The sequence below is a fragment of the Lynx rufus genome, unplaced genomic scaffold (assembly GCF_022079265.1).
Source record: "Lynx rufus isolate CCGP_SWC_20201006 ecotype Redwood Valley unplaced genomic scaffold, mLynRuf1.p SCAF_4, whole genome shotgun sequence".
NCBI lineage: Eukaryota > Metazoa > Chordata > Mammalia > Carnivora > Felidae > Lynx > Lynx rufus.
Window position 1 is genome coordinate 77,340,217 of NW_025814856.1, and position 24,161 is coordinate 77,364,377.

General features: G+C 43.7%; 1 protein-coding gene across 1 annotated transcript in view; it reads left to right on the forward strand.

Annotated features, from left to right (window-relative positions):
* The first annotated feature begins 466 nt into the window (after nucleotides 1-466).
* LAMB4 (laminin subunit beta 4) overlaps nucleotides 467-24,161 on the forward strand; it is a 98,802-nt gene continuing 75,107 nt past the window's right edge. The window contains exons 1-10 of the mRNA XM_047097118.1: nucleotides 467-500; nucleotides 5,872-6,029; nucleotides 9,433-9,568; nucleotides 11,790-11,863; nucleotides 12,980-13,168; nucleotides 14,347-14,410; nucleotides 14,535-14,749; nucleotides 15,787-15,907; nucleotides 16,999-17,187; nucleotides 22,948-23,127. Of these exons, the coding sequence (XP_046953074.1) occupies nucleotides 467-500; nucleotides 5,872-6,029; nucleotides 9,433-9,568; nucleotides 11,790-11,863; nucleotides 12,980-13,168; nucleotides 14,347-14,410; nucleotides 14,535-14,749; nucleotides 15,787-15,907; nucleotides 16,999-17,187; nucleotides 22,948-23,127 (1,360 nt within the window). The remainder of the gene's footprint in view (nucleotides 501-5,871; nucleotides 6,030-9,432; nucleotides 9,569-11,789; nucleotides 11,864-12,979; nucleotides 13,169-14,346; nucleotides 14,411-14,534; nucleotides 14,750-15,786; nucleotides 15,908-16,998; nucleotides 17,188-22,947; nucleotides 23,128-24,161) is intronic.

Below are 24,161 nucleotides of genomic sequence, written 5' to 3' on the forward strand. Positions count from 1 at the left end.
AATAAAAATTTGCAGGGGGCACCTAGGTGGCTCCGTTGGTTAAGCATCTGGCACTTGATCTCAGCTCAGGTCTTGATCTCGTGAGTTCGGGCCCCACATTGGGCTCCATGCTGGGGGTGGAACCTACTTAAAAATAAATAAATAAATATTTAAATAAATAAATAAATACATACATACATAAAGTTAAAATATGCACAGGAAATTATATTTGTTTCACATTATTTCATACAAACTATTGCTTTCTCTGATTTCAAAAAATGGCAAATATTGGTAAAAATTTTGTATACACTCTTATTTTGAAGGAATTGGGCACTGTAGATACTTTGTGTCTTCTTACTCAAGAATCATCAGACAAATTTTCAAATCATTGAAAATCGATGGCAATTATTCTATCAGTGGCTGACTTTCACCTCCTTTTTTTTTTTTTACCTAGAAAAATTGAATTTAATCATTTCCTGACAGAAGGATGCAATTTCTACTGACCTTTCTTTTACACCTGGGTGAGTATTAGTCGTCAAAATCCATGTTCCGCTTGTATTGAATTGCTCTAAAATATTCAGTAAAAATATTTTAAAACCTATCCACCTCTTTTTTTCTGTACTACTATATATTTTCATGGTTTTTGTGCTGTATCATTGTGTCAAGCGACTAGACATGTCAACTCCCACATATTTTAAAAAAAAAATTTTTTTTTCAACGTTTATTTATTTTTGGGACAGAGAGAGACAGAGCATGAACGGGGGAGGGGCAGAGAGAGAGGGAGACACAGAATCGGAAACAGGCTCCAGGCTCTGAGCCATCAGCCCAGAGCCCGACACGGGGCTCGAACTCCCAGACCGCGAGATCGTGACCTGGGTGAAGTCGGACGCTTAACCGACTGCGCCACCCAGGCACCCCACTCCCACATGTTTACTATCCACACATAGCTGTTTCGATCCTCTTTCGTGGAATATAGTATTATCAGCAGATAATTAAGTAAATTTACTAAAGAAAGTAGACATGGTTTCAGATTCTTAATTTAAAAACATAATGCATTTTAATTTCTTTTTAATTTTTTTTAATGTTTATTTTTAAGAGGGAGAGAGACACTGAGAGTGTGAGTTGGGGAGGGGCAGAGAGAGAGGGAGACACAGAATCCAAAGCAGGCTCCAGGCTTTGAGCTGTCAGCACAGAGCCTGACACGGGGCTCGAACCCATAAACCACGAGATCATGAGCTGAGCCGAAGTTGATGCTCAACCGACTGAGCCACCCAGGTGCCCCAATGCATTTTAATTTTTAAGCATAAATCTGTTTTGAATGTAGCACTTGTCCCAGTAACAAGACACAATTGCTTGTGAAGAATTTACAGGCAAAATTCCCTCTGACTAAGCAGCGGCTCTTTGCTAAACCTCCATGCGTCTGCTGTCTTTAATAAGCTGAGAATAATTTACATTAGTCATCGAGAGGATGTTTCCAACAATTACTCTCTTTGATCCTGACTTTTCAATAATCGCCCTGCTTCTGGTTCCTAAGTACTAACTAAATTGCTTAGAATCTCCTCTTCAAAGATTCATGCTGAGTTTCTTCATGGCAGCAAACTTTAAGAATCTCATTTTCTGGGGCGCCTGGGTGGCGCAGTCGGTTAAGCGTCCGACTTCAGCCAGGTCACGATCTCGCGGTCCGTGAGTTCGAGCCCCGCGTCGGGCTCTGGGCTGATGGCTCAGAGCCTGGAGCCTGTTTCCGATTCTGTGTTTCCCTCTCTCTCTGCCCCTCCCCCGTTCATGCTCTGTCTCTCTCTGTCCCAAAAATAAAATAAAAAAAAAAAAAAAAGAATCTCATTTTCTAATTTTGCAATTCCCAAGCCCTGAGGCAATCTCCCCGTTAGATTTGCTGGTGATGGACAAAAGAAGAATACCTCGAAATAGAAAATGCTCATTTGTTCTCTGCTGAAAATTCTCTGCCACCGAGAGGTGAGCCGCAAGCCAGTGGGAGCAGAGACTGGTGACACTGCGTCCCCCAGGACAATGAAGCTTAGATCTGGCCTCAGATGGCCAGAGAAGAGTTGTTGCAATCTATATCTGCCTCGGATGCTCTCTTTGGAACTAAACTAGTGTTCAAAATCAGAAGCAGCTACTGAGAATCGCTGAATATCCGTTAGGATAACTTCCTCACATTTTGCCAAAATTCTAAACCATTGCACAGTGGCTCAGAGATTCCCTCCTCATTCAGGAGACCCTTCTCTCAGGATGAAAGAGCTTCAAAACTAAATTCACCTGGGCAGAACAAAGTCCTCACTGCAGTAGATCCTGAGTTTCTAAATGTAAACTTACTCTGATCTAGCCCAAATCTCTAGGGTCGCCTATGGTCAAACTACCACATCATGGTTACCATAATATATTACCATATATGGTTAATCCCATATCATCAGTTGAACATTTTCTGGTTTGTAGTTCAACCATAGACATTTATATGAAAACTGGAGCCTATTGAAACACTTTGTCTTGCATTCTGACTAAGGAGGGTTAGGGAAAAGAATCCTAAAATGTGCATTGGCCCCAGATTTTGGGAACTGGACACGAAGTACAAACCTTATCTAACATTCATTCTTTGTAAGTTTTCTTGCCCTTAATAAATAATGTGTGTTTGTGCATGTGTGTATATATGTGTGTTTACAGCCTCTAGAACTCTGAAGTGATCTCTAAAGTCTATGAAAACATCTCCTGTGTTTAAGAACATGAGAACGATATGCCAAGTTAGAGATTATATAATAATGGTTATTTCTACAAAATGATCCCTCACTTTACAGAACATTTGCTGTACCTTTTCTTTAAATGACCAGGTCTCCTAAGTTGGTGTTTACTAAGATCATATCTTCAAGTTGTATGTCGTCTTTGAAGAATGCATTGATTCTCTAAAGACACAAGCATCTTTATTTTCTGAACCAATTCCAACTTGTTGCTGATGTGATAATCTGGCAGTTGAAAACTTCAACCCAGGAAGGGTGCTGCTAAGGCTATCTGTGTTCAGGCATGAAGCTTTAACTGCTTAGGTTTCCAGCCACTTTGGGCCAAGTATTTGAGCCCGGAAATTCATATTTGCATTTAGAAAATTACATGAATAATAGTTCAATTTCCCTAAGTCCTGGGATACTTTTATTTCTGAAAAGTACACATCTGATCAAAACAAGTTAGGCCAAGTCGGGTTATAAAAACATGTTAGATCTCTAAGGCAGCAATTCCAATAAAAGAATTCAGGATGGAACTTGTCTAGAAGAATAAATCCCTGGAAGGGAAGTCTTAGCTAATCCACACATAGCATTAGCAGAGATTTTTATACCTGACTTGTTTTAAAAAGCCTCCGCCTATAGGAGCCCAAACTTCTGATTAGTTATTTATCTTACAGGTCAAGTCTAGGAAATAAAAGGCGATCTGGGCTTGGATTGTTGGGTGAATAAAAGGAAAAATCCATGTGAAGCAACTAGGACCATTTATTATACAATGAAATGAAAGTGTAGATGGAGCTCACTTTCATCACATATCTGTCTTCAAGGAGAAAGCAGAGCTGTCCCTTTGTTCTGGAATGATGGTAATTTTGCAATGAGAGTGAAGACCGAAAATTCCTTGTCCAAACAGGTATTTGGCAACCTGCGTAGAAGGAGACATTACGTATCATATTCTTAGCTGTAGAGCTATGATCTGTTAATGCCTGATGATAATCACAAAATGACCAGATGAATAGAATAGTTCACGTGGGGACTATGCACATAAGAGAAAAAACATTACTTTTCAGTGGCTTATGGTTTTGGAGGGCACGCTGAAGGAAAGAGATCCATTAAATGTGAAAGAAGACCACAAAAAATTCTTAGAGTTTTACAATTGAGAAAGCTGGAGAAAAACAAGCTTCTTCCACAGTTGGGAGTAATTTTCCATCTTCTGCCCATCCCCCTCACTCCTGTCTGCTGGAATCTGCTGTGCTTGGCATAAGTCTTCATGTCTCAAGGGTAAAGTATATAAGAACAGGTAGAGCGGGGTGTGTGTGTGTGTGTGTGTGTGTGTGTGTGTGTGTGTGTGTGAGATGTTGGTGGGGGATTTACTTGGTTCACCATCTAGAGGCCAATGGGGTAATTTTGAAGGGACAGAGGAATATTTGGGTTGTTCATTTTTTATTTTGAGATTACCGCAGGTTCTCATGTAGTTGTAGGAAATAATACAGAGAGATTCCCGTATACCTTTCACCCAGTTTCCCTGGATGGTAACATCTTGCATGACAATAGTGTAGTATCCCAATCAGGAAACTGACATTGTTATAGTCCTTGACCTTCTTCAGATTGCACCAGTTTTACATGCACGTGTGTGTGTGTGTGTGTGTATTTAATTCTATATAATTTTATTCATGTGGTCATCATCAAAATTAAGATCCTGAACAGCTCCATTACCCTCCAGGAGCCCTACTACTACCCTTTTATATCCACACCTTCATCCCTACCTCCTAATCCCTAACAGCCACAAATCTCTTCTCCATTTCTAAAATTTTGTCATTCAAGAAATGGGGTCATGTAGTGTATAACCATTTAAGATTGATTTTTTTCTGGGCTCCTGGGTGGCTCAGTTGGTTAAGCATCTGACTTAAGCTCAAGTCATGATCTTGTGGTCCATGAATTCGAGCCCCGCATCGGGGTCTGTGCTTTCAGATTCTGTGTCTCCCTCTCTCTCTGTCCCTCCTCTGCTTGCACTCTGTCTCTCTGTGTCTTTGTCTCTCTCCCTCTTTCTCTCTCTCTCAAAAATAAATAAAACATTTAAAAAATTTTAAAGATTGGGTTTTTTCCATTCAGTGTAATTCACAAGGTTTTAATTTTGATGAGGTCCAATTTACCAATTTTTCCCTTTTATGGATCATGTTCTTGTTGTTAATCCTGAAATTCTTCACCCCGTCCAAAGTCTCAAAGACTTTCTCCTATGTGTTATAAGAGTTTTATAGCTTTACAGTTTCATATTTTACATTGAAGTCCATGACCCATTTTGTGTTAATATTTGTATAAGGTGTGAGGTTTTGGTTATAGTTCATTTTTTTGTCTATGGATTTCCAGTTACTTGAAAGGCTAACCTTTCTCCATGGACCTGCCTTTGCACCTCAGAATGAGTTGGGCATATTTGTGTGGGTCTGGGACTCCCGAGGGGGCACGATCTGTTCCGTGGTGAATCTGAACCCAACAATCCAGGTTTTAAAGGAAGTCAATTGAATCTATGTGTTTTAAGAGAAAGTTATTTCCCAAGGATTTCTTAAATTCTCCAGTTGAGTTTGTACTGGTTAGAACAATAGGTAGAAGAGGCCACACTGAGATTTTCTTTCCTCAGGTCTGTGCATTAGTCTTTGTTATTTGCCCTAAGATGACACATAGAGAATTTCTAGTATATGGGGCTATCTTGGATCAGGCTTCCTAGATGCAGAGCCTGATGCATGGATTTGTGTTATTGAAGGAGGGCTCTGAGCAGTAAGAGACTAAGGAAAGTGGAGACAGGATGTGGTCCCAGCTAGAGTCTGGCTTCAATCTCCCCCCCCCATCCAAAATGTTCTGAGCATAAATTGCACAACACAGTTGATCCCAGGCTGATGTAATGGTGCCACAGCCTTTTGAACTGTGTCCCCATCAGTCACTGGCTATGGACTGGCCCAGGTGGGGACGTGAACACAGAAGGTATCACCTCCCAGGCTGAGAGATTTCCATTAGGCCAAGGGCACCAACAGCATCCACAACTAGATGGTCTTAACGATCAAGAAAACTGGCTTTAAAAATAAATGGGCTATTAACTTCCCAACTTAACCAGTTGCTTCTTTAAGCCTTCTGCTACCCTTAGACTGCCTTCTAAGTAGCTGTGTCTGTTATGTTCAAGGGTTGCTCAGTTTCACGAAAGCCCAAGATAAATGCCACAGGAGCGCCTGTCATCCTACCACTGGCGATCTCCTGGTGGGTCGCAGTGCACAGCTCACGGCTTCTTCTACCTGCGGGCTGGATGGAGCCCAGAAATACTGCATCCTCAGCTACCTTCAGGTGGGTTGGTCCTTTGTTTATTTGTTGGGACATTATTGAGTCGATGACATAGATTTTTCCAAGCATGGCGGGGGCCAGCCATGCAACATAAAAGGAGGACACATCACTCTTTCCTGAATATCAGAGGCACAGGTAATTCAATTCCTAGTCCAAGAAACCTTGATTAATCAGAAAATAGGGAAGATCTGCCACATCTATTTCTTGTTACCTTTAGAATTGGACGGAAGAGCCTCTTTGGTTCCGTCTTCGAAGGGAAGTAGTCTAAGATGTACTATTCTACTTAGCCACAGGAGGAACTCACAGGGAGCAAATTCAATTGACCCAGCAGTGAAGAGGGACGATCCCTCAGGGTCTCAAGGCCATTATACTGAATGTGGGTTCTCACTGTCCTGCGTTAGTTGGGGGGTGGAGGGGGTGTGAACTTTGAATTGATTGCATGCCAGCCTCACAAAGCCACTTGGAAATTGTCTTGTCTGAAAGCTGTAAGATCCCAGTGTCAACAGATTTGGGGGCCTTTTTTGTTTCCCTTAAAGACCAGTTTTAGAAAAAGATCAGCTGCTTTATAGTTTTTTTCTTCTCCATGCTCGGGGACCCAAACAAGCATCCAAGGTCATCTGAGTATCATACCTGCTGAAAAGCCCAAGGCAATCACGTCAACCCCTTAAATGAGAGGATGTGCAGGCGGGAAGTTGGACGGAAGCCCGATGTTAGAGGCCCAGGCTTTTCCACGTATTGTTCATTTAAAGCAACTCCTCGAGGTCTCTGGGAAATGCTTTGGATTCTAATTGGTTTCTAGTAAAAGAGGATGATTATAAATAAGTGAAGACAATACCTGAGGGCTTAGCACTGTTCTAAGTTTGGGAAGTACTTGTGTAAGAAAGCAACTTCTCTGTGTGTGCGAGGAAATGACACTGTAGACATTTTGTTCAACTCTAGGCCAGGTGGGATGTGGCATCCTACAAGTGACTTTCCAATTCTGGTCCTCTGGACAAAGAAATGGTTCTCAACTCTAATATTAGATACTTTCCAACACTGGCATTACCCTTCTAGTTCTTAAACCACTGACATTTGCGTACTGTTGTCCCAGCCAACTTATGACCTACTCTGGCAATGATTAGGAGTTAATATTCCTGTCTTCACCACCCAAAATAGAAGTAAGTCAAACTTCAAGGTTTCTTTTGTCTCAAGAATCCCAGAAATCTTAAACTCATAGACCTGGGGGAAAAAAATCTCAAGATATCTTCAGGCTGACAAAGTGTTACAGGTAGGGCTGTAAGTCTTGGTCTACTTAAACATTTGCATGTCATGAAGGAGGACTTGTTTCCCCATGATCATCTAAAAAATTGCTACCAAGCAACACATTCTCCTCGGAAGCTTCAAATCAACATTGACCCGTAGCGTTACCCAAGTTGGGACTTCCACATCTCGTCATCACAACCAAACATCCCCAATCAGGCTCGCCAAAGACTATGCTTCTAAGATATTGACAGTAAAGCATTTCCCCCAGTAATTTCCATAGTAATACTGGACATCTTTTGAAGGCTTGACACCTTTTGGTGGAATCGTAAAGCTTCTGCTGCTCTTTTAGGGGCAAGTCTGGGGCAAGCCTCCCCATATGCAGAACAGATCTCACTTCCATTGCTCCTTAATTTTGAAAGGGCATTTTTTTTTCGGGTATAAGACTTATGGTGGCCAGTGATTCTAAAAAGATTATATGGATCTCTTGAAAGGCTGGTCTACTTTGACAGACTCTAGCTGAAATAGTCCTCAAAATTACCATGCATTCGTTTGGCAAATTTTATCCAGCCTCTACAATGTGTGAGACACTGTTCTAGGTCAGGAGGATATGGCCTTATACAAAACAAAGTCCCATGGGGCACCTGGGTGGCTCCATTGGTTGGATGGCCGACTTCAGCTCCAGTCATGATCTCATAGCTCGTGCGTTTGAGCCCCCCCATCGGGCTCTGTACTGACAGCTCAGAGCCTGGAGCCTGCTTCAGATTCTGTGTCTCCCTCTCTCTCTGCCCCTGCCCTGCTCATGCTCTGTCTCTGTCTCTCAAAAATAAATAAACGTTAAGAAAAAATTTTAAAAAAACAACAAAGTCCCACCCTCATTGGACTTAAATTCTAATGATGGAGACAGACAATAAGCCAACAACTATATAATATAGTCTCAAGTGGTGATAACGGCTTACAAGATATTATAAAGCAGGGTAAGGCATAGAGAGTGGTAGAGGCCATAAGGAGGTGGTGATATTTTAAGTAGAAGTCTGAGAGGATGGCCTTTAAACAGAGATCCAGAAGAAGGGAAGGAGCAAGAGATAGGAATATTTGAGGGTTGGAGGAGAGGGGAGCAGAGAATAACTCGTGTCAAGATGGCAAGGCAATAGAGTTCCCGGTGAACTCAGGGAAGAGCAAGGAGTGAGTGTAGCTAGAATTGAGTGAATCAAGGGAAGACTCGTGGAAGGAAAGGCAAAGAGATGGTCCTGGTCAGGTTGTATAGCCCTTGTAAGCAACGATCCGGATGTCAAATCTGTTTGCTGAACACCTACCGGCGCATCTGTTATAGTCAACTTCCAGTATGGAGGATTATAATAAACAGTCCTCACTTCCTGGAAGTTTTGCAAAAATGCTCCTCCGGGGTCCCGCAAGTAGTAGTAGCCAGGAACAACTGTGCAAGCCATTGGAAGTCCTTTGGGAGTCTTTGGGGATTTCCTTGGGGGCTTTAAGTAAGTACAGCCACAAATGGGTGCATTAAATTAGGCAAACTCAAAGGCCACTCTTGGCTGTTGCAACCTTGGAAAGTCCATTCCAAGTAAAGTAATTCCAATTCACTAATAAGACCTTCCGGTCTGGAAGACAAGAGGGCAGGCCTCTCTGTTACGAGTATAATGAGAATCTTTTACAACATCCACATGGCGGTGATGGAGAGGTTTTGGTCATGGAACTTTTTCTACCAAAAACTATGTCTAAGAGAGAAAAAAAAAGGATGGTTGCAGATAACCTGGTGGCCGAGTGTTGCATTAGTTTCTTGCCAAATATTTGTTTTTGACTACAGAAAGTAATCCCTACTCGAAGAACGTATCCTGATTACTTCTCTACAGTTTAACATAAACTCCAGGTCACGTGCCTCTTGTGCAAGACAAAAATTAGTTCTGCGTAAGTTTGCATTTTTGCCCCCAATGTACAAATTCATAAAATTTCTAGGTCCTAATTCTTATTTTGTCTGTTATTGTATTTAAGCACCTATTGATGGAAAATTTGATGTCCTGTTATTTCCTCTGCTTTTTATTTTTAGCCAGATTGAAAGACAAATATAGTAAGTACAGCTTGTTTTCAAATTGATATCAACAATAAGTAATGATGGGTCTTTATTTTTTACTGAAATGATGGTCTTTTCCAGGGGGAACAAAAATGTTTCATCTGTGACTCCAGATTTCCCTATGACCCATATACGCAATCCCAGAGCCACACCATTGAGAATGTTATTACAAGTTTTGAACCAGGGAGAGACAAGAAATGGTGGCAATCTGAAAACGGTATGACTGAGTTCCTTTCCAGATTATCCATTTCTTTACGTTTTTAATCCAATATCTTTCTGTACGATCTCAACAATTTCACAGCAAGGAGTTATACTGGAATGGAAAAGTATCCCCTAGCACTGTTAAAGCCTGTATAAGAACAAACTTTATTTTCATTTCAGGAGAGATTATTTTCCTTCAGAGAAATCCAAGTGTATTTTAAGCACATAACTCTGAAAGCTTCACGCATTAACCCTAATATGAAACACACTCCTGTAAATGGAATTAACACTGCCAGGGGAAATCTGAGAGTTCCCACCCTGTACTTTGTCCCTCGGCAACACATTCAGGAGAGAGGAAAAGAGCATTTCATTTCTTGCTGCAAGCCAAATATTTTAATATAAAAATTGAATTGAAAGGATAGTTGGCTACTGGCTGACGTTCTTTTCTGCCTGGATTTATGCCCTTCTCTACTCACGAACAATTGTGATTTTGAAACTCGCATCGGCCCTGACTATCCATATTTCCTAGGTGCCCTGATCAGGTCCCAACTAGGGATGCCTCACGTCCAAACTCAGGCGTGGGCCTTACGTGCTTGAATGAATGTAGGCTGACTCACCCATGACAGCTCCCCTTCAGCACCAATCTGGAACCCTCACCCCACAAGATGATTCCCTTTGTTTCATCTCTATATGTTGTACCTGGGCTACAATCCCTCTATTCTCTTCAGATGCCTAAACCTATTTCCCTCAGGGGGTCCTAGACCATTAGGGGACTGTGGGAATAGTCAGAATATATAGGATCGTAACATATAAGGCAAGCAGAATATGAGGCTATTTTCCTATGCCTTCCATTGGACAAGCATGATTGGTGTGTCTACTAAAATGCCAATTCATGTTGGATCCTAATCCTGAATCTCTAGTTGGGCCCTCCTTAGTGCATGCATGTGATGCCTTTGCAGGAGTCACCTGCCTTCGCTCAGGCCATTTTTGCTTAGTGGCAGTTTTAACCCACATGTCCAGCATTTGCTGCACATAGCCTCACAGGAGCGCCCCTCCACCAAAGCGGATCGCATAAAACAAGGGTTCTCAGCCAAGAACTTTTGAGAGGGGAAAGGCGATCTCCTTTCCAGAAAGGGTGAGGGACCCTTGACCCAGAGCCAGGAATGGGGCTGCCCTCTCAGCGGCGAACCCTCCCAAGTGATGCACCCACAAATAAAACTGCCTCCGGTTCATGCAGCCCGGTTACTGACTGCTCTCAGAGCTGCTGTCCAGTACGGGAGGGAGCCCAATGCCACATGCGCTACCGGGCACTTAAAACACGGCTAGCCCACACTGAGATGTGACATCAGTATAAAACCATTCCAGGTTTCTAAGACTTACTTTGGAAAAAAATTAAGCATTGGTAGTAGCAAAATAAAACATTATTATTTTTTTTAATATTGAGTACATGTTGAAATGAGATGGTTTTTGGTGTATGGGGTTAAAAATATTAAAAGTCATTTCACCTGCTTGCTTTTAAATGTGGCTGCTAGGAAATTTGAAATGACACAGGTGGCTCGTATTCTGTTCTTATGGGACAGTGCCGCTCTAGAGCGATCGGGGCTTCCTCGTGTCCAGCTGAGGGCCGGTCTTCCACATCCAGGCTGGAGGTGAATGGCAGCTAACTCTCTCAGGATAGGACTTTCTTCTCCTCAGCCCCAGAGTAGCTGCAGATTCTCACTCCCAGGGGAATATTCCAGGCTGTGTCTTACGCTAAGTGACAATAGAACTAGTCCAAGTGGTTATCAAGCAGATGCTGGAAGAAAAGGATGCTTCGATGTTCACCATGCACCGGTTTCCCAGCGCACCTTTACGCACGTGCGCAGTCAGGTTGTGAGTTCAAGGAAATGAGCTCCCTCCCCGCCAAGTGGTGGCACTTGCTGCTTAGGACCTATGGGAAATGGGCGAACTTCCTTGGTGGTAGGTAACACTGCCACACAGTGGCCGTGTGCACCGCCACCATAACGTGCATGTGGGCACAGTCCGAGTAAAACCTGTACTGCTCTCAAATAGACCTTCTCCTGGGTGTGCAGTGTTCTGGGAAACCACTGTAAAAGACTAGGAAAGAGTGTTGCTCCCCAGCCATGTAAATTTCACACGTTTTTATTTTTTACAGACAAGCCACAGTGAAGGATTAAATAGGGGTAAATAGGGGTCTCTCAAAATCACTGATTCCTTCTTTCTGGATTTTTCTTCAGGTCTTGATCATGTCAGCATCAGATTGGACCTAGAGGCATTATTTCAGTTCAGCCACCTTATTCTGACTTTTAAGGTACAGATGTGCGGGCTTGTCACCCCTTTTATCTACCTACCAAGTGCTGGGCTTACCCGGGATTTCACTTCCTTGCTTCTGGGTAGAGCACAAAATCTCTACTCGAACTTTGTGCAGAATTTGACTCTTTGTTCCTGAGTGGAAAACAAAACAAGTGAAAACTCTACTGCTCATTAATTAATAACTTATATGGTTAACAGAAAAAAGGAAGGGAGGGAGGGAGGGAGGCAGGAAGGAAGGAAGGAAGGAAGGAAGGAAGGAAGGAAGGAAATCGTACAAGATACAGCAAAGAGGAAAATTCCAAACCCTAGGGCAAGAGGGACCACAAGAGCTAGAAAAATGATTTTCAGGAGAAAAAAAAAAGCAGAAACTGGACATTATTTTGGGAAACATGGAAAGATTGTGATCAAAAGAGGCAGAAAAATGAAAGGGTCTTTACTAAGGATAGTTAGATGCCAGAGAAATCCTGTCCTGTAGTCATTCTCAAATATTTCATCAAAATTCTAATTTTGTTGTCAGCCCGGAAGCTGAGTTACAGTAAAAAAATAAATAAAATTAAAAATTAAAAAAATACCCACAAGTCTTTGGCCTCAAAGAGCTCACAGTCTAGTCAAGGATACAAACATATATAGAAATTTAAAATCATAATACAAAATTGTCAGTGCGGGAACCGACATACAATCACAATGCTGATAGTTTCCTTGATGAGGCTAACGCTGCTGTAAGAAATCAGAATAAGCTTCATGGTAGATTCTGGAGGATGTGTAAGAGTTTGCCAGAGAAAAGTGTTCTTCTAGTCAAAGAAAACCACATACAAATTGCTGTAACATATCAGTTACACTGACTTTTTAAAAAATTGATATGCTCTCCTTTGATGAATAATTCACACAGCCCATACACAGTTTTCAAATGGAACCAGATTCGAGGCAAAGTATGTGCTCGTGACTGCTCGCCCCCCGATTGGAAAGAGATTTCTGTGTGTTCATTGCATAACGGATTTCAAGAGATACAAATAAAGTTTGAAAAACTGAGATTTGGGAATACAAATATTCAGTCTGCAGTGGATAATGAAATCTGCCTTTGCGAAGCATTACAAGTTTCCCTCCGTTTTCCTAGACTTTTCGGCCTGCTGCTATGTTAGTCGAACGTTCCACAGACTATGGACACACCTGGAAAGTGCTCAAATATTTTGCAAAAGACTGTGCTGCTTCCTTTCCCAATATCACTTCTGGCCAGGCCCAGGGAGTGGGAGACCTTGTCTGTGACTCCAAATATTCGGATATTGAACCCTCATCTGGTGGAGAGGTAGCATTTCCTTTCTTGGATTTCTCGGATAGAGGTTACACCATTTTTTTTTTCTAATGCGGTTCATTTAAATGAAAACAATTTAGGTAGTGTTTACTGAAATATAACTTGAGTTCTGTTGCTTTTGTTTTAGAGAAAGAGAGCGTGAGCAGGAGAAAGGGGTGGGGGGGGAGAGAGAGAGAGAGAGAGAGTGGGGAGAGACAGAATTTCAAGCAGGCTCCACACTCAGCACAGAGTCCGACATGGGGCTCAATCCCACGACCCTGGGATGATGACCTGAGCCGAAGTCAAGAGTCAGACGCTCAACTGATTGAGCCACCCATGGGCCTCTAGCTGTTGGTTTTTAAAGCATGAACGTGTTTAAATTGAAATGAGTCCTGAATTAATTTCAAACGCAGATAAATAGTAAGCATCTTACAAGCAATACTCCTGCATGAGAGATTACATCACCTGCTGAGGGTGAGTGGGGACTAAGACCCAGGCTGGGCACTAGGACACAGGACACCCAGAGGAAGGAGCATCTGTTTCTAGCCCTTGCTACATAGCTGTGTTATCTCATGCTCTGTAAACCACCACCCAGGCGGGATCTGCCAGGACCTTCCTCTGAGCAAAGCGGGTGACAGGCAGAAGGGCAGGGTAGGAGCGGGGTTGGGAGGTATGACTCTTATCAGGCAGAGTGAAAGGGTTGGTGGCAGAAGGTGTCTCTGGAATCCCTGGCCAGATCCAGTTGATGACCTACCGAATTGTGACCCCGTCCCTCCCTCCCAGCCCCAGTGCTATCACCTACATGGACCACGGGGGCATAAAGAACCAGAATGACTAAGACGTTTGATTCATTTCCATGTTGGCCCTTTTATTCACAAGAGAACCCAAATAATAATCTGTATCCTACGCCAGCTGGGAGGCAATGGCTCAGCCTTTTCGTGAGGTCAGGATCTCTTCTTTAAGAGTATATTCTTTAAGAGTTACTCTTTAAGAGTAACAGGGTGCCCAGGTGGCTCTGTTGGTCGAGCATCCAACTTTTGATTTCAGCTCAGGTCTTGATCACAGGGTCATGAGTTCGGGCCCTCTGTTGGGCTCCATGCTGGGTGTGAAGCCTACTTAAAAAAAAAAAAAAGTATATTTCACAGTGCTGTTTTGGGTGAAATGCTATACATTTACCTGCATTTGTTTTGCAGGTCATTTTAAAGGTTTTGGATCCCAGGTTTGAAATAGAAAACCCCTACAGCCCCTACATCCAGGGTATGAGATACGCTCTATTCTTGCACAAATTCTTTTTCTAAAATTCTGTGTTGGGGGCATCCCTTTTCATTGCATGTCCATAGCCCGTGAAGTGTGCTTTCCTTTGCTGTTATCATTTCTCCAGACCTTGTGACATTAACAAACCTGAGGATCAACTTCACCAAACTCCACACCCTGGGGGACACCTTGCTTGGAAGGAGGGAAAACGGTTCTCTGGATAACTACTACTATGCTCTGTCCAACATGGTGGTTGGGGGCAGCTGTTTTTGCCACGGCCACGCTAGCGAATGCGGCCCCATGCAGAAAGTGCGGGGAGACGTTTTCAGCCCTCCTGGAATGGTAAGTCACTGATCGATCCCAGAGGGCAGCTGGCTCTCTTCCCTTTCCTTCGCGGCACTGGTGCCGAATGTGGATCAGAGCCTCTCCATGGGGATCCACAGTCGAAGTGACAGCTCTGTGTTGGGGGAGGGATCATTCAACCCGCAGTTCCCGCGGGCTCTGCCCAGATGATTCCATGAGCAGCATTTCTCATCTGTGAGCTCAGGGTAGCCCGTCGTGCTCCCTTCTTGTTTATTTGCTTTTTAGGGAATGGAGCTTTAGTGGTAAGGACCCTGTTTCGCATGCATTCTCCCACAAAAAGGTCTCGAAGGTCTCTCGTGTGAGAGAGGGCGTACTCCACGCCGGGGTGTCCGAGGGATGCCTGCCGCTGTAGAAATGGTCACTCCAAGTAGCACTCTTGTGCCGGGAATGGCTGTTCCTGGTGTTGATCTCTTCCATCCCTGGGACGAGTCTTAAAAGAGCGATGCGGTGGAAGAAATGCCTGTTTGCGCAGAGTCCTGAGGGTGTGTCTGCTACATAATTTTTAAACTATGAGCTACAAGCAGACAAGGCTGGATGCCGAAACTCTGCACCTTCCCTGTCAGCCAGCTCCTATTTCCCTGGAAGTACAAGTTTCTTTGAACTTGGGTATACAGTGCATTTTGTGGACAAACCAAGAGAATCATACGCTTTGCCCCAGGTTCTTTCTGTTTTCCAATTCCCTCTTTCCCTTAACCACCCTTCCCCCCCCACTTTCTCTCTCTCTCTCTCTCTCTCTCCCTCCCTCCCTCCCTCCCTCCCTGTCTTTCCCTCTCTCTGCCCCCCGATCCTGTCTCTCATTGTGTGTTGCCCTGAAACTAGAATTCAGAAATGCCAAAGAAAATGTAGATGGTTCCCGAACATCTTAAACTTTTTCCAAACGTGGAAGTTGGTTAAGGAGATAATAGAAGGTAGACAAGGAAAGCTAAGACCCGAAGAGGCACCTGGCGTGGTACTGCCTTTTCCACCTCGAGAACCCCAGCGTCCTCAGAGCAAAGCCCTCTTTTCACACCACGCAGGTTCACGGCCAGTGTGTCTGTCAGCACCATACAGATGGCCCGAACTGCGAGAGGTGCAAGGGCTTCTTCCAGGACGTTCCGTGGAGGCCGGCAGCAGGCCTCCAGGACAGCGCGTGCAGAGGTACGTGGGGAAGGTTCTCAGCCTGTGTCCTTAAGCTCGAACAACATCGAGTTCATTTCAGTGGAGCTGTGGGCATCAGAGGCCGCAAACTCGTGGCTCCCAGCTCCAATCGTGGGATATCCTAATGTGTCCCAATACCTCCCATAGAAGAAGTCCAACTTCTCAGACCCTCACACCACAAAAGGCATGTTAATTCACAAAATGAAACCATCCGCGTGTTGTGTGGTCCCTTCCCTGAGGAGGGGCAGAGCCATGTAACGGCAACATCAGTGGGGACTAGATTTGGTACAGAGATCCCTACCCTTTTCCTGAAGAATCACCCATTCCGTGAACGCAGCCTTAAACACATGTCAGAGGATAGGAGAGGTGAGGACTGGGACAAACTTTGACAGGCTATTGTAGCTTTTATAAAATATTTAGACTAATAAGGTAGAGGGTTCTTTGGCAATGCGTTTGCTGCCTCTGAATTTTGAGGAAAGTCCATACAAACTTGTTACTCAGCTTCTTTTCCCAGACTGGGGAAAAATAGGATTGGGGCAGTGAGAGGTGAGTGGAAGAGGTCTCTAAAAAACGTCCCATCCAGGGGAGTCCCAGTGTGAGAGACCCAGCAAAACAGAGCCTAAGATTTTTGCTGTTTACAGGGAAAACCCAACAAGGCACACAGCACAGACTTCACCGCTAAGACAAAGTTCTCCAAGCAATAAAGCTGCACTCTAGGGCTCCCAGATCACCCAAATGATTTACTTTTGTTTACCTGATTGTAAAAAAGAAAGAAAGAAAGAAAGAAAGAAAGAAAGAAAGAAAGAAAGAAAGAAAGAAAGAAAGAAAGAAAGAAAGAAAGAAAGAAAGAAAGATGTGAGCAGAATCAGAGTACTATCTGTGTGTGTGTATATATATATACACACACACATATATATACAGAATCAGAGTACTAGAAAGATCCTTCGAAAGCACCTGCTTTAATCCTCATGTACTTGGTATATTTCTAACAAGTCGGCGGAGCACTGGGGCTGCAGTGATTTGTGCCCAAACAGCTGCCTGGTGGTCCCCCAGACCTTGGCCAGCCTCTCCTAACCCCTCTCCTTCCTCAGCTTGTCACTGCAACGGCCACTCGGACCGCTGTCACTTCGACATGACCGCGTACCTGGCGAGCGGCGGCCGCAGCGGGGGCGTGTGCGAGGACTGCCAGCACCACACAGAGGGACAGCACTGTGACCGCTGCAGACCCCTCTTCTACAGGGACCCGCTCAGGGCCATGTCCGATCCTTACGCGTGCATCCGTGAGTCCCCGGCCCCTGGCCTGTCTCTTCCACACGTGTGAGCGAAGGCCGATGGAGAGGTCTCGCTTGGGCTGCAGGCACCCCCCCGCCCCCACTCGGTTTAGTAGCATTTAGGGGCCTGGGGGGGGGCAGTCTGAAAAGGCACTCGGTTCTGAGAGCTTTCCTTTCTCACGACAGGCTGGGCCAAATAATCCGGGTCCATCCCGCAGCCCCATGTGGGTGGCCGACACTGGTGAATCAGGAAACTATTCCGGATTCAGCCAGCAGGGGGCGGGTGGTTCAGGAGGTGCTGCAGACACCTGCGTGTCCTGTGGGTCCCCTGGGGGAAGTAGCTGAGCATGGGAGACCCAACTCACCCTGGCCCGCTCCACTTCGGATGTTTCAACTTCGCCACAGTAGAAACCTGCTTAGAATTTTGAACTCGGATCTTTTCCCAGGCCAGCCCATACGCAGATGATCCTCTTTCCCAATGCTGGGCCAGGTAGCTAGGGACAGTTCCCAGTCAGACCCCTGGTCAGGAGCCTCAGCAACCCATACGCTTGCAACCATTCTGGGGGCGCCCGGGTGGCTCAGTTGGTTAAGCTTCCAACTTCTGCTCAGGTCGTGATCTCGGAGGGATCGTGGCTTCGAGCCCCGCATCCGGCTCTGTGCTGACAGCTCAGGGCCTGGAACGTGCTTCAAAGTCTGTGTCTCCCTCTCTCTCTGCCCCTCCCCCGCTCATACTCTGTCTCTCTCTCTCTCAAAAATAAACATTTGGGGAAAAAAATCACTTAAAAAAACCAACCATTCTGGGCCCATACAACCAGTTTCCACTGTCAGTGCAGTATTCAGGAAATTACAGGAGACATTCAACACTTTATTGTAAGACAGGCTGTGTGTAGGAAGATTTTGCCCAACTGTCAGCCAGAATAAGTGTTGTCGGCGTGATTAAGGTAGCCGAGGCTGAGCTGTGATGTTCGGTAGGTTAGATGTATTAAGTATATTTTCAACTTAGGAGATTATCAGCTTCCGATGGGTTTATCAGAGCCTCGCCTTAAGGAGAAGGTCTGTAGTGAAATGGGCTACATTTGACCGGCTGTAGACAATTCATCTTTGCTGAGAAGGCACATAAGCTAACGATTACCATCTTTGTTTTAATCTTTAAAAATCTTTCATCTTGTCTTTAATCTCAGCCGTTGAAAATGGAATGTTTTGTGCATATAAAAATAAGAGAGAATACTGTAATAATATGCCCACCAGCAATTTTGTCAAAATGTAATGTCTTACCCCAGGGCAACTTCAGGACCTTAATAACACATGACGGCGATACAGGTGACTCAGGTACCCCACTGTTACCTTCCTTTCTGGGGATAAACCCTCATATAACTGGCAATTACCAGTACAGTGCTGGCTTTTACACTTTTACATGTTCTTGTCTGCAAACAACGTATGTTGGCATGTTTTCAAGCTTTACATAGATGATACTACGCTGTATGTATCCTTGATTATTTCACCCAACATTACGTTTTTGAGATTTGTCCATATCAGGTAGCTCTAATTCTCCAATTTTAAGATCTATGTGTAATGTCTATATAGAACTCTTTCTTCCTATACATATGACAGAATTTATTTGGCCATTTTTCTTTTGATCCCCCAAAAGCATTCTTGTATATGTGGCCTTGTGCAAGTGCACAAAACCTCTCCCTAAGAGTCCTACCAAGAAGTGGGACTAATGGATCATGGGGTATGAACTTCTTCCAGTTGATTAGATGGTACCACATTGTTCCCTAAGTGGGGGTACCAGTTAGCACCCACACCAACAGTGGTTGAGTACTCTCATTGCTCTATACCCTGGCCAGCACTTGGTTTTTTCACACTTCGATTTTTGCTGATGAAAACCTGTCTCATCATTATTTAAAATTGAATTTCCCTGGAGGAATGAGACCAGAGTGAGGCAAGGGAATGACCCAGATCCCAACATTTCAGGTAGCACACTCTCTCAGAGTGATGTAAGTGCAAGGTTATCACCTACCATTTGCATTAACCAGACAGTGAGCACCTCCTTAAATTTTGGCCCTAGGCATCTTGCTGGTCTCAACTCTGGTCCCGGCACTGCTGTGGATTATCTCATAGATAAACTTGATTTCAAGTACTGAGCGTGGGTAACTACTGGATGTAAGATCTCACTCTACTTGCAGACAGACAAGTAGCTTGTTATTGTTTCGTGGATGCTGGCAGAAGACACGAAAATCCCCGGTTAGAGACAAAGGACTTTAGTACTCATGGCACAGGAAGTAACAAGATGTTTATATTGGTGTGTGTTCCCATGTCCCCAAGCCCTGAGTCCCATGGGGCAACTCAAAGGATGCCAGGTGGATCCCACATACAAATGAGTCTATGTCACAGCCCAGGGACACAGCGCTTAGAGCATTCATTGCTTTTACAGCAAGGAGAAGCGTGCTTGTTCTTTGTCCAGGGGAAGACGTGACCTCATCCCTGAAAGTAGCTTGCTGACAACGCAACGTTGGGAAAGGGCTGGGTGAAGAGCCATCTTGCATTGCCGGGACACTGAGTAAAAATTGCGCGGGTACCCAAGACCCATGGAATGTTGCCTCTCCCCATACCCAGAAATCCTGCTTCTTACTGTCTGTCACCAGTCTATTATTATATGGGGGGGGGGGGAGGGGTTTGCTATAAAACTACAACTTCCAACTTTATGCGATCATCATACATAAAATGAAGTCCTATACAGAAGTAATTCAGTAGCCACCAGAATGTATACAACATCCTAGATTTCAAACTTTAAATCCTCACAGCGTAGAAAAGGCATAAATGAAGTTTTTGTTCAGATTGCGGAGTGGGCGCCTGACAACATAAAAGTTTACCTTATGTGATCTGTTTAAAATTGAGACAAAGAACTGAATGCTCAGAAAAAAACAATTTCTTTAAATCAGTGTCCTAAGTGTCCTACTTTGTCACCAGAATCTATTTTCCGCCCCCCACACACATACCTTTTATTAATGTTTTAAACGCCATGCATTTATAAAAGAAAAAGGAATTGCTCTCTTAGGTGGAATCAGGGGAAAATATAATGTTCCGAAGGTTATCTAACCTAGGAATTTGGAAAGAGACTGCAAGTAACCAAGTCAGATATTCACATTAACCAACGTCTTGTTCCTTAAGAACCACTTAGTATCCGGGTGCCTGGGTGGCTCAGTTGGTTAAGTGTCTGACTCTTGGTTTCAACTCGAGTCAAGATCTCGTGGTTTGTGGGTTTGAGCCCCACATCGGGCTCTGTGCTGGCCGTGCAGAGCCTGCTTGGGATTCTCTCTCTCCCTCTCTCTCTCTGCCCCTCCTGCTCGCTCGCTCTCTCAAAATAAATGAATAAACTTAAAAAAAAAAAGCCACTTGATGGCACTTCTAAAGGAAACTGAGTCAAGAAAACTGGTACCCAGATGTAAAATTAAGAGGCTATTCTATATATACAAGGAGGTTTTTTTTTTTTAAGTAAAGGCAAATGAGCCTGTAAAAACAATCTTCAAGAGACTCCCCAGTTTCCCTAAACACATGTTTGTGTGTGTGGAAGTCTGTGTATACAAATGGCATTTATTAAGACTGACTAGCAGTCTCCTATAAATTTTCTCTAAATTGTTCTCGTTTGCGCCTAAATATTTACATGATCAGATTCCAGGCATAGGGGTTGACTAAATCTTAAGTCTGCTGTGATTAAAACACAGCCAAATGTGATACAGGGGAAAACAACAACAACAAAAAAGATTTGGTAGATTCAACTGCCGATAATAAGAGTTTGCTGGAGTTAAGTTGTGTGATGCCAAGAAGTTTTATTGGACTTCTAAGGCCATGACTTAGGGTTATTTCAAAGTAAAATTACTACCCATTCACCCACATCCCTTCCCCAAAGGCTACTTCAGTGCATAATTAAATTATACTCTGGAACTCAGGGCTGACCCTTTGGAGTGTCTTTCAGATAAAGCTGACATTTTTCCTTTTGGCTACTTCTAAAATGACTCCAGCTTATCCCTTCCTTTCTAGAAGCAACTGTATTTAATTAGAAGAAAATTCTGGTTTTTCCAAACTAAGCAGGACCGAATGCTGTTTTTCCATAATAAGATTTCATCACCAGTCACAATCCAATAACAATTGAAAATCGAAAGATTCTGTCAGAAAACCAAGCATTTGCTTCAATACCACCAAACTACTGGTGGGAGTAGGTTTTTTCCATCAAACTCTCTAACCTGAATGGTTGTTATATAAACCTACATAACATGGCTTTAGATATGAGGAGTTTGTTTTAATGAATCCAAAGTAAACATGTATAAATGCGAACATAACTATTTCTTAGAATCAGGATATTCTTTTTTGAGAGAGAGAGGGAGCATGAGCAGGGGAGGGGCAAAGGGAGGGAGAGAGAGAGGGAGAGAAAGAATCCCAAGCTGAGAGCGCAGAGCCCGATGTGGGGCTGGAACTCACAAACCGTGTGATCATGACCTGAGCCAAAATCAAGGGTCAGACGCTTAACCAACTGAGCCACCCAAGCGCCCGAGGATAGTCATTTTGTAATCTTTATTGCGTTCCTTAAAAGTGGCGTCCCTTGGAAACACAGCACCAAGTGGTCATCTGATGTCCACCAACAGACCTGTCCTCTCTACCAGAGCCACAGTAGTTAATAGTACTGTCCCAGCCTCTCCCGGGTACCACCCCTCAACACTGAGGGGCTGCTGCTCTACTGGGCACCCCGAACTATCAGAGAGTTCTTCCTTGTATCACATCAAGCTCTGCCTTTGGTAACTTCTCCCCTCTGGAATGATTCACACCATCAGCATCCCTTTTCATATTCGACTCCTTTCTTGAGTTATTCCAGTTTCTGCTGAAAAGAAAAAGGGTGGCCGGTGCTTCTGCTGCTCCTTGGCTACAGGTGATCGTTTATCTCATTTTGCAGAATCTCTTCATCCAAGCTTTTGCCCCGCCAGCAGATTTCCAAAGAAAACAGTGGTATAAGCCTTCCTTGCTCTTCTTCCCCTTTCTTTCTTATACGTGCTCCTTCCATGAAGAATTAAAGAGTGATCACACTTATCCTTATTTTTCTGTGAGGCGGGAAGGGCAGACATACTTTCTTAACCACATTTCGGAGTTTTGATAGACATTTTATGTGTTTTTTTTTCTCTCACATCTGTATTTGTATATTTCATTACAGCACCCCACTCCTACTTGCCTCTAGACATTATTCTCACCTTTGGAGTCTTATTTTCTTTCTTTAATCTTTTATTGAAGTAAAATGGACATAACATAAAACTGACCATTTTGCGATGAACAGTTTCCTACCACAAAGCTGTGCGATCAGCACCTCTACCTAGCTCTAAAACATTTTCATCACCCCCCAAATTAATCTATTCTTCACATGCAGTTTTCCTAATAGCAGTCTTCCTCTGATCCTCTTACTTTAGAATCACTTAAAAGTCTCTCTCTCTCTCTCTCTCTCTCTCTCTCTCTCTCTCTCCCCCTTCCTCCCCTCTCCATAGATAGATAGATAGATAGATAGATAGATAGATAGATAGATACAGATGGAATTGTGCAACATTTTCCAAGGCCAGAGATCTGGGAGACATTTCTAAACAGTCCTCGCCCACTGGTCTAGTTGTTTAAACATATTTAATTATTTAAACAAAATAAAGTACTATAGCATGAGTTAATGGCTATGTTTATATCTCAGGTTTCCCACAATTTGCAATTAACTAAGATAATGCATGTCTGTGTCCCCAGCTTGTGAATGTGACCCGGACGGGACCTTATCGGGTGGCATTTGTGTGAGCCACTCTGATCCTGCTTTGGGGTCTGTGGCCGGCCAGTGCTTGTGCAAGGAGAACGTGGAAGGAGCCAAGTGTGACCAGTGCAAGCCCAACCACCACGGACTGAGTGCCGCTGACCCCCTGGGCTGTCAGCGTAAGTTGGCAGCGGCCGGACGGCCAGCCCGAATACATTTTAAAGCTTGGGGCCCTCAATTTCGGTCATTGTAAATACCCAAGAGTATTGCCGGCCTCTGGGTTTTTAAAGGTGATTCAAGACCTCCCGCAGATTTTAGTTAAATTAGTGGAAATTTTTTTTCTTGGCGATTAGCTGAGTTTATCATAAGGAACCAGCAGGGGGCGCTCACATTTCCCCGCTGCAGCAAACATGGGAAAATGCCAAGAAATTTAATGCCGTGTTGCAAAACCTTTCTAAAAATGGTCTCTACTTGGACTCCCTTATACAAATTCGTGAAGTTACATTATGCATTTATGCATAGATTGATGACTTCTTAAGTAGATTTCAAGGGGTGATTTCTTTTCTTTTTTTTTTTTCAATTACTTTTCTCCTTTGTTCTCACACCTCTCTTAAATTGGTCCTATGTTCTCTGACAAAGAGAAGAACAAAATTAAAGACCCAAGGGAGGGGTTGTGAGGAAACAAATTCAGAGTTTTCTGGGGCCAAATGGGAGACCTTTGCCTCTAGGATCATAGAAACTCTTAGCTGCCTGGGGTCTTATAGAACTGCAGATTCCTCAGGGAATCCGGGTAAATAATTTCCCTCTGTCATGCTCTGTGTTCTTGCCCATATAAGGAACTGTGGATTGTTTGCATGTTTAGAGAGCAGTATGCTGAATCCTTCCTTCTCCTGGAATTTAATGGCAACATTAAATCCCAGAACAATGGATCATATAGTCAGACCAATTCTCATCACACCTCTCAGTACTCCAAGTGTTTCCCCTGGGTCAGCCCTGACCTGATGTCCTCCTAGAATAGGCCAAATATCGTTTTCTGTTTTCTTTTCTTTTCTAATAGCTTTAGTAAGGTATAATTCACATGCCATACAATTCACCCTTTGAAGTACAAGTCCGTGACTTCTAGCATATTCAGAGTTGTGTAACCATCATTACAATCAATTTGAGGACATTTTCATTACCCCCAAAAGAAACCCTGTACCCTACTTCTGGCTAT